This window comes from Corvus kubaryi, unplaced genomic scaffold (assembly GCF_017639235.1).
Source record: "Corvus kubaryi isolate FWS band 111438036 unplaced genomic scaffold, C.kubaryi_AGA036_p1.0 split2-37374, whole genome shotgun sequence".
NCBI lineage: Eukaryota > Metazoa > Chordata > Aves > Passeriformes > Corvidae > Corvus > Corvus kubaryi.
In genome coordinates, this window is record NW_024582082.1 from 2,658,821 (window position 1) to 2,672,723 (window position 13,903).

The window sequence follows — 13,903 nt, forward strand, 5'->3', positions numbered from 1 at the left end:
CCCTCCAGTGGTCCCATGACAAGGATGCAGCAGTATCAGGGCTGCAGAGCCAAGGTCACGTCCCAGCAGCTGTGGGGGTGATGCAAAGGGACATGGCTCTCCAGCGGGGCCTGGCATGGCCACAGTCCCCTCCTGGCACACAGCACTGTGTGACACCACAGGGGGCCTCAGGCAGCTTTTGACTGCCCCAAATCTGACCTTCCATGGAGGGTCCCATCATCCCAGCAGGAGCATGACCACAGCCAGAGCCTCACCAGCAGCACCTCTGTCACCTCCCTGTCCATGACAAGATCACTTGGGAGGCCCCCAGCCTGGAGCAAAGGGCTGTGAAAGAAGGCAAAGCCATCACTGTGTTCGCAGTCCTGCCACAGTATGAAATATTTGCAATATCTGCTTTTACCCCCACCTGGACTGGGGATGCCTTTCTCAAGGGGGCAGGGGGCTCCTCCCATGGTCTGGGATCTCTGTTATTTATAGGGTGCAAACACAGCCTGCTTCTCCCTGTGAGAGAGCAGTTTCCATGGCCTGTCCTGACTCCTCCATGGATTTCAGAGCCAAAGTCCTGGACAGGGCAGTGCTTGCTGGGCTCTGGCCTTTTTGTGTGCCTCTTTGGAGGAGCAGAGATGGGAGGTGGTTACAGAGATGGGGGGATGACAGCGACATTTCTTCAACCTAAATTCATGGCATAGACATTCTTTGATTGAAATAATTCTGATTTCTACTAAGTCTCATTGTAAAGCTTGATTTAAATGTCGAGGCTCGGCAGGCTGTGAAGGCTGGGGACAGCACAGAGTGCTTGGAGGAGGAACCCATCCCACCCATAAACTGCTGAGCACCCCCACCTCCATCTGCTTTGAGGAGCCAACACAGGAGATGGCTTCCAAGTCATCCAAGAGGTTTCTGTCTTGTCCCCCTGCCCACTCTGCTCCCCAGATGGTGGAAGGCACAATATCCCTCTACAGGGGTTTGCATCCCAGCTATGCACGGAGCCAGGGCACTGCCGGCAGCAGGGCAGGAGGAGCTGGCTGGGGACAATGTGCACCCCAACTGCTGGCACTGCCACCTCATTCCCTGGCAAAACCCCCCTTCAACTCCTCCTTCCCACGGCTGGGGGTCTTCAGTCAAGTGGGGCACCTGGGGGTAGGATCCAGCCCCGGTCTGTACAGCTGTGCTGGGGACAAGGGAAGCGTTAGGATTAGGGTTAGATTGAGGGGACCACAGATCCCTGCATTCAGTGCCTGCATTCAGTGGCACATCCCCATGAGTTACCCCACTGCCTGTGGCCAGCAGCCTCCAGCACTCTGCCCAGCCAGGCCAGTCCTGCACCCTCTGCCAGCATCTCTCCTTCCCAGCACCCCTCCTGCCCGCACCTCTCCCTGCCTGCATCCCTCCTGGCAGCTGGGCGGGCTGAGGCACAACCAGCATTGCCTGACCCCATGTGAAGAGCAGCTCAGGCGCTGCTGGGGTCCATATCCCTCCTGCAGATATTTCCAGCAGGGATTCAGTGGCACATCCCCAACAGCCAGAAGGATACAGGACACGTTGGGGCATGGATGTGGGATGTGTCAGGACAAGGACACAGGACGTGTCAGGGCATGCTGCAGGATGAATCAAGGTGCGGAAAGCAGCCATCAGGGATGGACCCAGCCCCACAGCAGCTCGTGGGCTGGAAAGCCGGCCCTCACCATGGCCACTGTGGTCCTGCCTGCAGGCTGGGGCTGCCAAGGGCTTGGAGCATCCTCATCTTCCCCTCTGGGAACCCCAGGAAGCTGCTGACTCCCACCCACTGCCCCATGCAGTTCATGGAAGCTCAGACCTGGGCAGGGGCTGCCTTGGGGTCTCGTGGTAGGAGCCTGCAGGACAAGGCAGCAGCAGGGACAGCCCCGACAGCCCATGGCCACACCAGGGGAGCAGTCCAGGGGCAGTGAGGGTTTGAGTCCCGAGCAGGGATGCTTTGGGGTCCCGCTGCTCCTGGGGCCCTGCTGGCTGCAGCTGTCCAGCCCCTGGCCCTTGCCCAGCCCAGCAAGGATTTTGCCAACTGTGCACATTTTTGGCAGAAGCTAGAAAATATCACTGGTGCCAAGGCGGGTGACAGGCAGGGGCAACAGATCCTCCCTCACACAGGGCTCTCCCGTGTCTGTGGGAGGGCAGAGACCTTCTCATCCTCCCGGGCACCCCATGGCCAGGGCATGGGGCTGAGCTGTGCTTGTGACCCTGTTAATTAACAAGCAATTAATTCAGGACTAAGCTGAGCACCAGCTGGGCCCACCTGGGGCAGGCCAGAGCCAAGATGGAGGTTTCCTTGCACATCATCTGAGGCTGGAAGCCAGCCCCAGACACTGCTTCCTCCTGGGCATGGGGACACAAGGAAGGGAACCATGGTGGGTGCATGGCCTGGACTTGCTCCAGCATGGCCAGGAATTAGCAGCCTCCTCTTCTGGGCAAGCAGCTCCATGGTTCCCCCCGGTTCTCCCCCTGCAGTCCTCTCTCCTCCATCTGGCGGCTCCTTCGGCACCACACATCGTTTGTCACTCCGACAGGTTCAAACAAACCCGTCTGGGATTAATTAGGCTCTGTCTTCGTTTCCTGCAGCGCTTCGCAGGGGCCGGGCAGCGGAAGGCGGTGGGGAGGCAGCAGACAGGCGGGCAGGCTCGGGCAGGCAGGGACTGGAGAATGGGGCAGGGGGGAGAAGGTAAGCAGGGATCCCCCGGCCCCCCAAATGCCTGCCCCGGTGCTGAGGCAGCCGGCGCTGGATGCTGGCCCGGGAAGAGAAGGCTGTGGGCGCTGTGCAGCGGGGATGGATCCAGGACTAGAGAGCTGCTGCCACCTCGTGCATGGAGAGCTGCTCCCACATACCCCCTTCCTAACCCCCCCAAAGATGGGCCCAAAGGCAGCAAGAACCCCCAGGGGCAGGACTGGATCATGCCGGCGAGGAAAGACACAGGCAACAACCAGAAAGTAAAACCAGAGCCCCCCATTTATTAGCAGTCGGTTCAACAGGACCTTACACCAGTGCTTGGGAGCCTCCCCCAGCACAGCCCCCATGGCCCCATGTGCAGCTACAGGGGCTGGGGCTGAAACATCCAGGTGGGAACCCTGCTGCCAGCGGGGCCCCTCACATGGCGAGTGAAACACATCCACCCCACTGCCCTGGCCCCACTCTGGCAGCATCCTGGGCACTGCATCCCCCTCGGGCAGAACCGCTGCCATCCCACATCCTGCCATCCAAGCGGAAATGTGGGCCCTTTTCCCGGTAAACCCGTGATGGCTCAGTCTCATTTGCCAACAGTTCCCAGGGCGTGGGAGGGGCTGCAGCTCCGTACGGCACCACCAGTACAAAGATGTGTCTGCCAGTGGGAAACCTTCCTGTTTCCCCACTGACCTTTCTCCACTTCACGTGTAACAACCAAAGAGACCACATAAAACCCTCGGGGTTTAGGTACAAATTCTGGCACTGAAGAAAAACACCTCCCTGCAAAATGGGAACCAAATGAACACCCACCCCCCCCCCCCACGTAAAACCCAACATTATTAAAATACTTTCATTTTTAATATTCAAGAGGTTTGAAGTTCTCAGCATCCTTCTGATTGCCGTTATCCCAATGTCTGTTCTGTCCCCGCGCTCTCCTCCATGCCAGGGTGTGCCGAGCACCACTCGGCTTTACCACAGGAAACACCACATGTGTACAAGATTGCAGGATGGGCCTGGGGGTCATGAGCATACTGGGACCAGTATGCCCAGACCAGCATGCCAGCCCCTTCTCCTGCTAGGCCACAGTCCCACCATGCTGCCCATGGAGGGGGAGCCATAGGTTGAGGAGCTTGAAAATGACAACAGAGATGACAATAGAAATTGTGCCCCAGTCTTTGAAAGAAAAATCCACCTTGTTCTCAGCTTTTCCAAGTAGGTGTTGGGGGAATCCAGCAAACTCTCCTGTTTCCTGCCATGGGGCTGATGGCAGGAGTGGGTCTGGGTTCCTCTGTGCTTTGGGTCTCCACCAGCTCCATCCCTCTGCTCCAGCTCAGCGAAGTCACCACCAGTGCACCAGAATGGCTGGACCAGGACCATCCTCAGACCAGGAGGTGAGGGACAGCTCTGGTGCTGCCCTCAGGCCCAAGGCAGTTGGAATCCATTTTGAGCAGAGAAAGGGGGAATTTATGCCACTTCCCCATACCAGAGCAGGGTGGGAAGGGACCAGGAATTAAAAAGGAAAAATAAAATGAAAGAGATACAGGTGTGGGGCAGGTGGAGAGGTGGGAGCACAGGGATTGCAGAGTCGGATCACTGCTCAGGCAGCCTCCAGTGGAGCCCTGTGCTCCTGGGGGTCCCCTCCAAGCCTCTGGTGCAGCCATACGCTCCTGGGGGTCCCCTCCAAGCCTCCAGTGACGCTGTGCGCTCCTGGGTCCCCTCCAAGGCTCGGTATTGCTGAGAAGGTCCTGCTGGCACAGGGTCAGCCCCGCTCAGGTACTGCTGGGGGGTGGCAGCAGTAGCAGCTACCTGGTGCTCTGCAGCTCCTCCCGCAGCCAGGTGGGCAATGTCTGCCCCATTTTGTACAGGAGCTTGGAGAGCTCTATGTTATGGTCCCTGTAATAGTCCCGCAGGAAGGCGCGTGACTGCAACAGGAGAGCAAAGAGGAGCGTCAGGGGGACCAGCCCAGAGCCCGCCAGCCCAGCACAGCCCTGCTCAGGACCAGCCCAGGAGGCTTTCTGCATACTCACATCTGAATCCATCTCAGGGTACTTCCTCCCTTTGCTCTTTCCCAAGCATTTTGTTTTCCCTCCATCCAGAAGCTGACACCAGAATCCTTTCTTTGGATCAAACCTGCAAAGCAAGAGCTCTGCCTCAGCCCTCTTACCCACCTCACACCTTCCATGGACATCCTGCCCAGCAGGTCCCACAGGGCACTTCTCCACCTCTAGAACCCACAGCCCAGCTAACATCTTGTCATCAACCCCCTGGTACAACAGGTTCCCCTACAGCTGTGCAATAAGCAGTCCACCAAGGCTCATTCATTGCCATATTGAGGGAGCACAGAGTCTACCTGGGTTTAAGTACCATTTTCTGCGGCACTTTTGTCCCTGGATGCCCTCAAGTGCCCCACAGCACCTGGGTGGGCATACATATAGGCAAGCCCTGGCAGAGGTAAATTACTATTTCTCTAGGAGCTCTGGAGGCTTCTCAGAGTGGGGTTTAATGGAAGGCTCAGATCAAGGTCACACCTGCAGAGGTACCACACAGCCAGCAGCTGCTCTCAAGCATGTACAAGGAGATGGAGTGCCAGGGCTCAATACCATCATCTGTGCCACAAATGCACTCCTGAACTCTGCTCCAGGAGCCCAGGACTGCTCTTGGGCTGCCTGGAGTGACCCCACTGTGGTGTCTGCATAGGTCTCAGGAAAAAGCCTGGCCTCATCAAAATCAACAGCAGCTCTGTAGAGAGGCCCAGGGCTGGGGGCTGCTCTGGGGCAGTGCTGGGTGTCCCCTGGCCAACCCACTGCATGGGAGCCATGGCAGGGTGGAGGAAGGAGAAGTTGGGGGAAGGACTCACGCCAGGGTCTTGTGATAATCGATGAAGTTGGTCACACCGAGGAATTTCTGGACTGTCTCCATCACTTTGGCAGGTTCCGTTCGGAGCAGCTTGCCATCCAGCACCAGGATCTGCAAGGAGCAAGGCAGGGTGGTGAGGTGTCACTGGCTCCCAGCCCTGCTCTCCTGAGGCAAGAGGACACCTTTACCATACCTTTGGACATCTCAGAGCCAAATCTGCCACCAGCCTGCACAAGGGCCTCCACTAAATATCAATGTGCCCTGGTGCTCCCTTACACCGGATGTAGGAAAATGAAATGCAACTAAAAGCCAGGGCCAGGACCCACCAGAACAACATCAGAGCTTCTGCTCAGGGCTACCCAGCCCACAGGCAGCTGGGATTGCAACACAGCTATTACACTAGCAGCAGGCAACTAGTAAGACTTCATGAGGTTAATCGACAGCGGAAAAATCATTCAGGGATTGATCCCATACTCTCCAGCAGTGCTGCACTGTGCAGGTCACAGCAGGGCTGGCATCCAGCTCCCATCTTCCCTGCAGATGGCTTGAACTATGGGCAGCTTCACCTGCTATTTTTGTCCTGTTCGATGCCGTGGTGACACCAGACAGGGCAGCCCCAGGGGGGTCTGTGGCCAAGACGGTGACCCCACAGAGCCACCCACAGCCCTCTGCCCCCACTCCCTTTCAACCCTGCTGTGACAACCCACACAAGGACATCTTCGTATGTTATCCATCATCAGGTCCCCTTCTTGCACAGCACCTCCCCTGTGCCTCCTCTCCAAGTAATTTTACTTCTCCCCCCATGGTTTTTTAGGGTGCAAGATAAACAGCTCCCATGGGAGCAACTCCACAGCGAACCTCGGATCCAAGAGCTCTTTCCCCCACACCCTTGCTTGCGTGAGGGCTCTCCCCAGCTGCTGCCACTGTAGGACTGGGGTGCTCCCATCCCTACCTGGTTGGCGTGGTAGCTGTTGAGCCAGCGCTCGATGTGGGTGGCGTACCAGCCCGGCACCAGGCAGCGGTTCTGCAGGGTCCGCAGCTTCGGGGCGGCCTCGGGCCCCGCTGTGATCACCTCGTGGAAGGTGTATTTCAGGGCAACCGGGTCATCGTGAGCTCGCTGGTGCTGTCAGGCAGGAGCAAGGCAGGTTTGCCCCCAGGGTAACCCAAATCCTGGGCTGCCCACAAGGTGCAGTGGCTTCCAGGCCACCAGGATGTGTCCTCATGCATCACATGTTCCACCAACTAGCGTGGCATCCGCAGTCATCCCACATCCCAAACCAAGCTCACCATCCCACAAGACCGCGCCATCCAGGGAAGAGGCAGAGGCTCACCTGATACCAGGAGTAGGCTCGATCTGCAGGGTTGATGAGGATGGTGATGATTTTGGCCTTGGACAGCAGGGCTGCAGCTCGCCGGGGAGCCACTTCAGAGTCAAAGTAGTTGGCACTTTTCTCAAAGTAGAAGTCAGAGGTGGTGTTGGAGGGGATGGGGAAGAATTCCATGTACCTGGGGGAGGCATAGTGTGAGGCTGGCAGACAGGCACCACAAGATGTCCCCAGCACCGCCCTCACAGGTGACATCTCAGACACTCAGAAGGGAAATCCCACAGCACCACTGCTCCCCCTTCCCAAAGTTACTGGCACTCCCAGCACAGTCCCCACAATGCAGAGACCCACCAGTCGATGCCCTTGTGATAGTTGTGTCCATTGAAGAACTGTATCTCCTCGAAGGTCTCTGAGCTGGGGTAGTTGCTGCTCAGGTCCGGGTGCATCCCCAGGAAGAGATAAAGGGCAGTTGTTCCTTTGGACAGACAGATAGAGTTGACATGGGCCAAATCTCCCTCCAAGCTCTGCTTCAGGGCAGGAGGGCTGAGAGAAGCTCTTTGGGAGTGTGGGAGTCCTGTCAAGCCTCCCAGCACTGAAGGTGAAGGGAAGCACCTGTTTTTTGAGGCCCGATGATGAGAAGCTTCGGGAATCGGTCACAGGTCTTTTCTTTGGACCAAATGTCCTTGTGCCGTTTGTCTTCACAGGGATCCTGAAACACAGCGTGGAGGATCAGAGACAGAGCAGCCTGGATGGGACCCCACACCACTGCTCAGCCCCTCCATCCTGAGCAGACACATGGGGAGGCCACCCTGCTTGGCAGGCAGGACAAAGACCAGGCTTATCTCCAGGTCTACAGGGCAAACCCCTCCCTGGCACTGCCTGCAGAACCAGCGAGAGGTGAAAAACCACTGCTTACCCAGGGAATCAGAGGGAAATCCAGGTTGGAAGCTACCTGAGGCTCAGAGCAGGGCCAGCTATACCCCACTACCCTCTCCCAGCACAACAAACAGGGTCACTCCCCCTATTAAAGGCACAGGGGTACCTGCCATAGCGGGTCCTTCTCCTCGGAAAAGATCTGGAAGTATTTCTGTGCCAGCTGCACTGGGGGCAATGTCTGCAGCTTCAAGTTGGTCCAGGAGTTGAGGAAGCGGACCAGGTGCTTGAAGGTGTACAAGCCCAGGCGGTCGTTGCCATAATTGGACAGATGGGTCATGAAGATGCTGATCTGAAGCCGAGAGGACAGAGCAGGGGTTAGAGGAGCTTCACCCAGCAACCATCTCATGCATCTCATCCCACCCTGGCTGAGAACACTGGGGACATCTCCCATAGCAGTGCCAGGACAACGCTGCAGGACACCTGTCTGTCTCTCCCCGGGCAGTACTTACAGGGTTCAGGAGCACAGTCAGGAACAGTTCACCCCCATTGATGATTTTGTCCAGCTCACTGGAGCCACCAGGGTATTCATTGTAGAAAATAGTGTGCGTGAAGAGGCCACAGGTTTGCCGGGGAAGCACCTGGGGTAGGAAAAAAGATATGGATGGAACAGGCAGAGGAGCCAGGGCAGTGAAATGGCCCCATGGTCTCCAGGCTTCCAGAGCTAGATCTCCTTCCCTTCCCAACAAAAAGAGGGAACCAGACCTCAACCCTTCAGAGGTCAGGACCAGTTATACTACTCCTCACCATCCTTGACTTGAAAACATACACAGAAGGGAAGGATGTGAACAGATGGAAAAGCCAAAAACTGTCCTCACACAAGCTTCACCCATGCAGGATGAGCAAGAGGGAACAACCCCCTCAAACTGGAGCTGTGCAGAAACCACCTGCCGAGGTTCTGGTTTTGGTGGGGGAGGCAGGAGAAGAGAAGCACCAGAGACAGAGCTGGGCACCCACCATGATGCCATTGTGGATGAAGCCGCGGCGGTAGCGAGCGGGTTTCAGGTGCGGATATTCCTCTGTGCTCGTCACTCTGATGGACCAAACCTGCTTCCAAGCCTCGTACAGCTGCACATGGACGGGGTACACGCCCGAGTGGTGGGGGGCCACAGCGTACCCCATGTCAGTGGGGATGCCATGCTCCTGCAGAGAAGAGAGTGGGGAATGGGTGACTGTGGAGACCCCAAAATCACAAACCAATCCCTCTCCATTCCCAGTTACAAACTGTCTAGTTGTGCCTCTGGAGAGCAACCAGGGAAGGGCTCTGCATCCTCTCCTAAGCCTGACTGTCTCCACAAAAGGGAGCCCAGGAACAGCCATGCTGGGTGGACACCCACTCCTCTGCTTCACTCAGACCATCCTCATCCCTGTCCTCGGTTGTCACCCACAGAACAGCCATAGCCAAGCTGTTCTGTGAAGAATGAGGAGATACAGTTATATAGGACTGAAGAGTGGTTTATATCAGTAGATACAAAACAGCCTGGAAATTCTGAGCTGGAACACTGCCCATCCTAAGTAGGAAAGGTCTGGTCTCTCTCTAATTAAGCACTTGTAATTATCAGATAATAAATTCAAGTTAGTTTGAAGATCCCTTTCTTCGGCCAAAGGATCCAATTATTAATAGGTCTGGCAGTTTGGATTCAAGACAGCTGTCAATCAATCACAGCATGAACTGGTGCCAGTGCAACACAAAGGACAGCCTAAAAGGACAGAGAACCCCTGAGCAAGCTGAAGGTCACAGCCTGCCTTTACAACCAAACATGTCCCTGCCAGTTCAGCCTGTAGAGGGAGTTTCCATCAGCCGGAGCCTCCCGGCACAGCCACCGCTCCAGGATCCCACATTATCACCCAGCACAGATTCACACGGTGCCAGGCTGAGCATCCCCCTGGGCTGCACCCTCTGCATCCCCACGGTGCCAGGCCAGGTGGGCACAGCTGCAAGGCACAGACAGGGTCTCCCCTTGAACAGCCACTGGGGCAGCTCACTGCCACAGGAACAAGTTGGCTGCTGCAGATAAATCCTTTAGCTCTAGGTACTAGAGCATAAATGGATTTACCCACAGAGCTGCAACATGAGGGACATGACTTAATGTCACCAGGTCCCTCTGCTCCAGCAAGCAGGGGCTTTTCCCTGGGAATCTTCTTTGCTCCTCTTCTACCATCCTCCCCTCACCACAAGCAACCCCACTGGCAGCATCTTACTCACGACAGCGAATTTCTTGTTTAAGGTCATCTGCTCGGCGAGAACTGACTGGTTGTGGAAGAGGTGAGGCTGCATGTGGCTCCACATGTGGGGGAACCACCAGAACTCCTTCACGTAGGACAGCAGCAGGTCATCACCTTCATCCTCAGCATCAGTACCTGTGGCATGACAATTGCTGTCACCACCGAGCATGGAGAGCTGTGTGAGCAGCTGGGGCAGAGGGAGGGGCAGCCCCTCTTGGTGGCCAGGTGATGGAAGAATAGGGTGGGATGCCTAAGGACCCTCCTGCAGCCCTGAGAATACCCTCTTTGAGCACCAACTGGTGCCCCAGCACCAGCTGTACGGCACCCACAGGAGAAGCGGTGCCCTTGCCCTCCTCACCTGTGTGGAAGAATTTCCCTGAGTATCCCAGGTTGAAGGTGAAGTTCGGGATGTGGGTGCGCAGCTCGTTCTGCGTGTCAAACAGTGCCTGGGAGAAGGGGAGAGGAAGCAAGGTGTCCTCAGCACATGGCCTCAGGGACAGGTGCCACATCAGGGCAAGCACCAATGTCCCTGAGAGCTCTGCAGAGTGGCTCCCAGAGGGACAGGGGAGGCTCTGAGGGCAGAAAGGTTCATCTCTGGAGCACCCCTGAGCAAGCACAAGCGTCCAGCCCTGCCCACCCAGCCAGGAGAGCACAGACTCACCTTGACATCTTCCACCTTCATGCGTGTGCCCTCCTTGCCCACAAAGATGTCATCAATGTCCACCAGGATGTAGCGGTCAAGGGGCAGGGACAACCTCTTGCCCGTCAGGAAGGAGACAGAGTCCACAAAGACCAACTTGTGCAGCCAGAAGTTGAGGTTGTTGCCGAAAAGCACTCTCTGGATGCCATCGTGGAGGCCCAAGTCCTGCATCACAGTGGTGTGCAGTGCAGCATCCACGCTCATGTGCGGGATGGACTCAGCCGACTTGGTCTTGGCCAGGAGGACAGGCTCGTAGGTGGAGTGGTTGGACTGGAAGACAGTCCAGTCCTCCCCAGGCAGCACACCCTTCTCCACCTCACTGGGGCGTGTGATGTAGAGCAGGGGCGACTTGGGGTTGATGCTGCAGTCCTTCAGCGCCAGGTTGGAGTGGAGGAAGAGTGGGAAGCCCTTCAGCTGGGCACTCAGAAGGCTGTTCTCATTGGCCTGCATGGGGAAAATGGGAGCTAGAGGAGATGGGACACTGAAACAAGGCAGGGGCTCACAAGGAACACTAACAGCCACGGCAACAGAGGCAGTAGCTCACCACACCTGGAGAACTGGGTTCTGGCTTCCCCCTGCTTCCTCTCTGGAGCATGGGGTGCCCTCATCCCCCTCACACACTCAATCCTGCTCATGTCCTATGTGCAAAGTGTCCCACGGCTGGGAGCACTTGGCAGGAGAAGGGCTGCAGAGTAAAATACCTGTTCATGCTTTTGGCAAACCCCAGCAAGGGTCACTGCTGGAAAACATGTGCTAAAAACAACTGGACTGATCCCAGAAGTGTGTTTTTTTCCTCAAAATCTCCAAAGGCTACACAGCCCTTCCAAAGGGAGAGAGCTAAGATGGTGCCCTTGCTAGAAGCTTGTGCCCCACACCAATTCATGCTGCTTGCAGAAAGCATGGGGAGGGCAAAGTCCCTGCGGGGCAGTAGGACACCAGGGCTCACACCCAGCCTGGCAGTGGGATCTTGGTTTGTCCCATGTACCCCCTTACCTTGAAGAAGCCGATGATGCCCACGCCGTACTCCACGCAGTACTTGTCCAGCAGCTCCCGGTTCCAGGCATCCAGGTTGACATACTTGAGGATGTTCTCGTAGATGATGAGGGCAAAGCGTCCCCGGTCCTTGTCGGTCAGCGTGGGCATGTCCCCCTTCCCCGGGGCAATCTCTGTCCTGTATTTGAAGTGACTCGACTCCAAAATGGCCACAATCTCCTGACCCAGCTGGGAGTAGAGGCTCTCCACGAAGACCAGCACCAAGGGGTCTGTGCGGGAGGAGTCGGCCACCTTGAGGGTCTTCAGTGGCAGCAAACGGGAAGGGGCGACCTTGGGCTCGTCGCAGTCCGGCCCCACCACGTCCCCAGAGGGCTCCAAGCCCCTTTTCCACCCATATAAATAATAAGCAGAGACGAAAACACTGAGCAGGCAGAAGGCAAAGAGCAGGAGCAACACCACCTGCGGAGAGAGCTGCCAGATACCCCGCCGGGCCCTGGCCAGCACAGTCATCCTTGCATCCGCTGGGTGAGGTGGGGCCCCTCTCCCCTGCCCGCCCCCTCCCCTCACGAGCCCCGGGGAGGGGAAGAAGCAACCAACCAACCAATAAAAAATTAGGTAAAATCAAATTGAATACTACTAATAAATTAAAATACTAGCAGGCCGCCTGTGCAGGCTCTCTCCCCTCCAGCAGTCGGGCGTCCCTCGCCGTCTGCTTCATGTCACCATGGCAGAGGCACCGAGAGTCCCCTTGCCGAGCCGAAATTCCTGTGGTGATGGCAGCAACGGCAGCAGCAGCTCCATGGCCTCAGCAGGGCGAGGGGGCGGCGGGCAGCCTCGGCGTGGCTCGTGGTGGGAATGTGGGCATGGTGGATCCCTGGTTCCCCGGCTCCACACAGCGCCCTGAGAGAGAGAGGTGGGATGAGAGGGTAGGGACGATGTCAACGCTGCCACTGTTATTTCTGCAGTGTGACAGCCCCAGCAGAGTCCTCAGGAGCTCACTGGCGTGCCAGGGCTTGCCACACTAACGCTGTGAGCTCCCAACAGCGCCGGGGATGGAGCGGGAATGCAGCACACAGCCATGCCATGGGATCCTGGCCGTGGGTGCACCTGGAGTGCAGGTGCATCACCAGGTGCTATGGAGAGGAGCCCCCAGCTCCCTGTGAATCTCTGGTACCTCAAGCAGCTGGAGAAGCAGCCCTATTCCTCCCTGTGCCCAGTGGGAGCCACGCTGTGCCAAGGAGAATGGGGGGAGGTCTGAGCCCCCATGGCCCAGCTCGGCTGGCAGGGAGGGACACGGGAGGGACATGGGCAGCCCGCCAGCCAGGCAGCTCAAGGCCGAGCCAGGAGCCGCCAGCCAAGGTCACTGAGATGGGCATGTGGGAGTGTCCACGTGGAGCCAAAGCAACCTTGGGAATATTCTTCCCTTCCCTGTGAAAAGCTCTTTTGAAAAAAAAAAAGGAAAACAATGAGCACTGCTTGACAGGAGGTGAAGCCACCTGGGGGACAGACTGATGCAGCTAATGTGTTTAAGGAAAAAAAGTGGCTTGCAGCACTGTCCCCAAACTCCTACCACTGTTGGGGACAAGGGCAGGAGTCCCTGCTCCTCCCAGGGAGAACTCCCTGTGTCCTGCCAGCACTGTGGCTGAGCACCCTTCCTGCTGACACCAGCCGGGCTCCTAACAGGATTAAACGTGGCCGACTGAGCGGCACTGTGGATTACAGACTGGGGCTTGGCAGGGTAATCCTGTCATCCCTGCCCTTCCCAGCAGAAACTCCCACTCCAGGCAGTGCTTCCCAACCCTGCCGACATGGCACTGCTTCAGCCAGGCCTCGGTAGGTGCTGCTGGCAGCCAGTCTCCTTCCAGCCTCCATCACTGTCTCCTCCTTCACCATCTCCATGACACACCAGCAACCTCCCCTTGCCGGCTGTGTGGAACACCTGGGTTTACTGACTTGTAATTTATCTTTGTGCACATAGATGATCTCCAGGCATGACCAAGAGAGGATGCACCTTCTCTCCTTAGCCCCTCGAGGTGTGTCCTGCCTGTTCCACCTCACTCCTTCAGCCCCTCCAGCATCCCTGGGACAACAGAACAGCCCTGCTGCGGTTTTGGGACAGGGCACTTCTCCAGGTCTGCTGATTTTAAGGATGTGCTTGCGCAGAGGGAGGCTCCCCTG

The 13,903-nt window shown here is 57.1% G+C and overlaps 1 protein-coding gene across 1 annotated transcript; it reads right to left on the reverse strand.

The window, feature by feature from the left end:
- Positions 1 to 2,959: 2,959 nt before the first annotated feature.
- LOC121658130 (bifunctional heparan sulfate N-deacetylase/N-sulfotransferase 1) lies at positions 2,960 to 12,625 on the reverse strand. Its single transcript, XM_042014641.1, has 14 exons — positions 11,726 to 12,625; positions 10,694 to 11,176; positions 10,391 to 10,478; positions 10,013 to 10,167; positions 8,764 to 8,949; positions 8,259 to 8,387; positions 7,916 to 8,098; positions 7,486 to 7,582; positions 7,225 to 7,348; positions 6,880 to 7,054; positions 6,501 to 6,671; positions 5,550 to 5,659; positions 4,720 to 4,822; positions 2,960 to 4,614 (listed from the first exon to the last, which is right to left on the reverse strand). Exons 1-14 carry the CDS (start codon positions 12,233 to 12,235, stop codon positions 4,495 to 4,497), a joined length of 2,634 nt encoding a protein of 877 aa, XP_041870575.1. The 5' UTR covers positions 12,236 to 12,625; the 3' UTR covers positions 2,960 to 4,494.
- Positions 12,626 to 13,903: the final 1,278 nt, after the last annotated feature.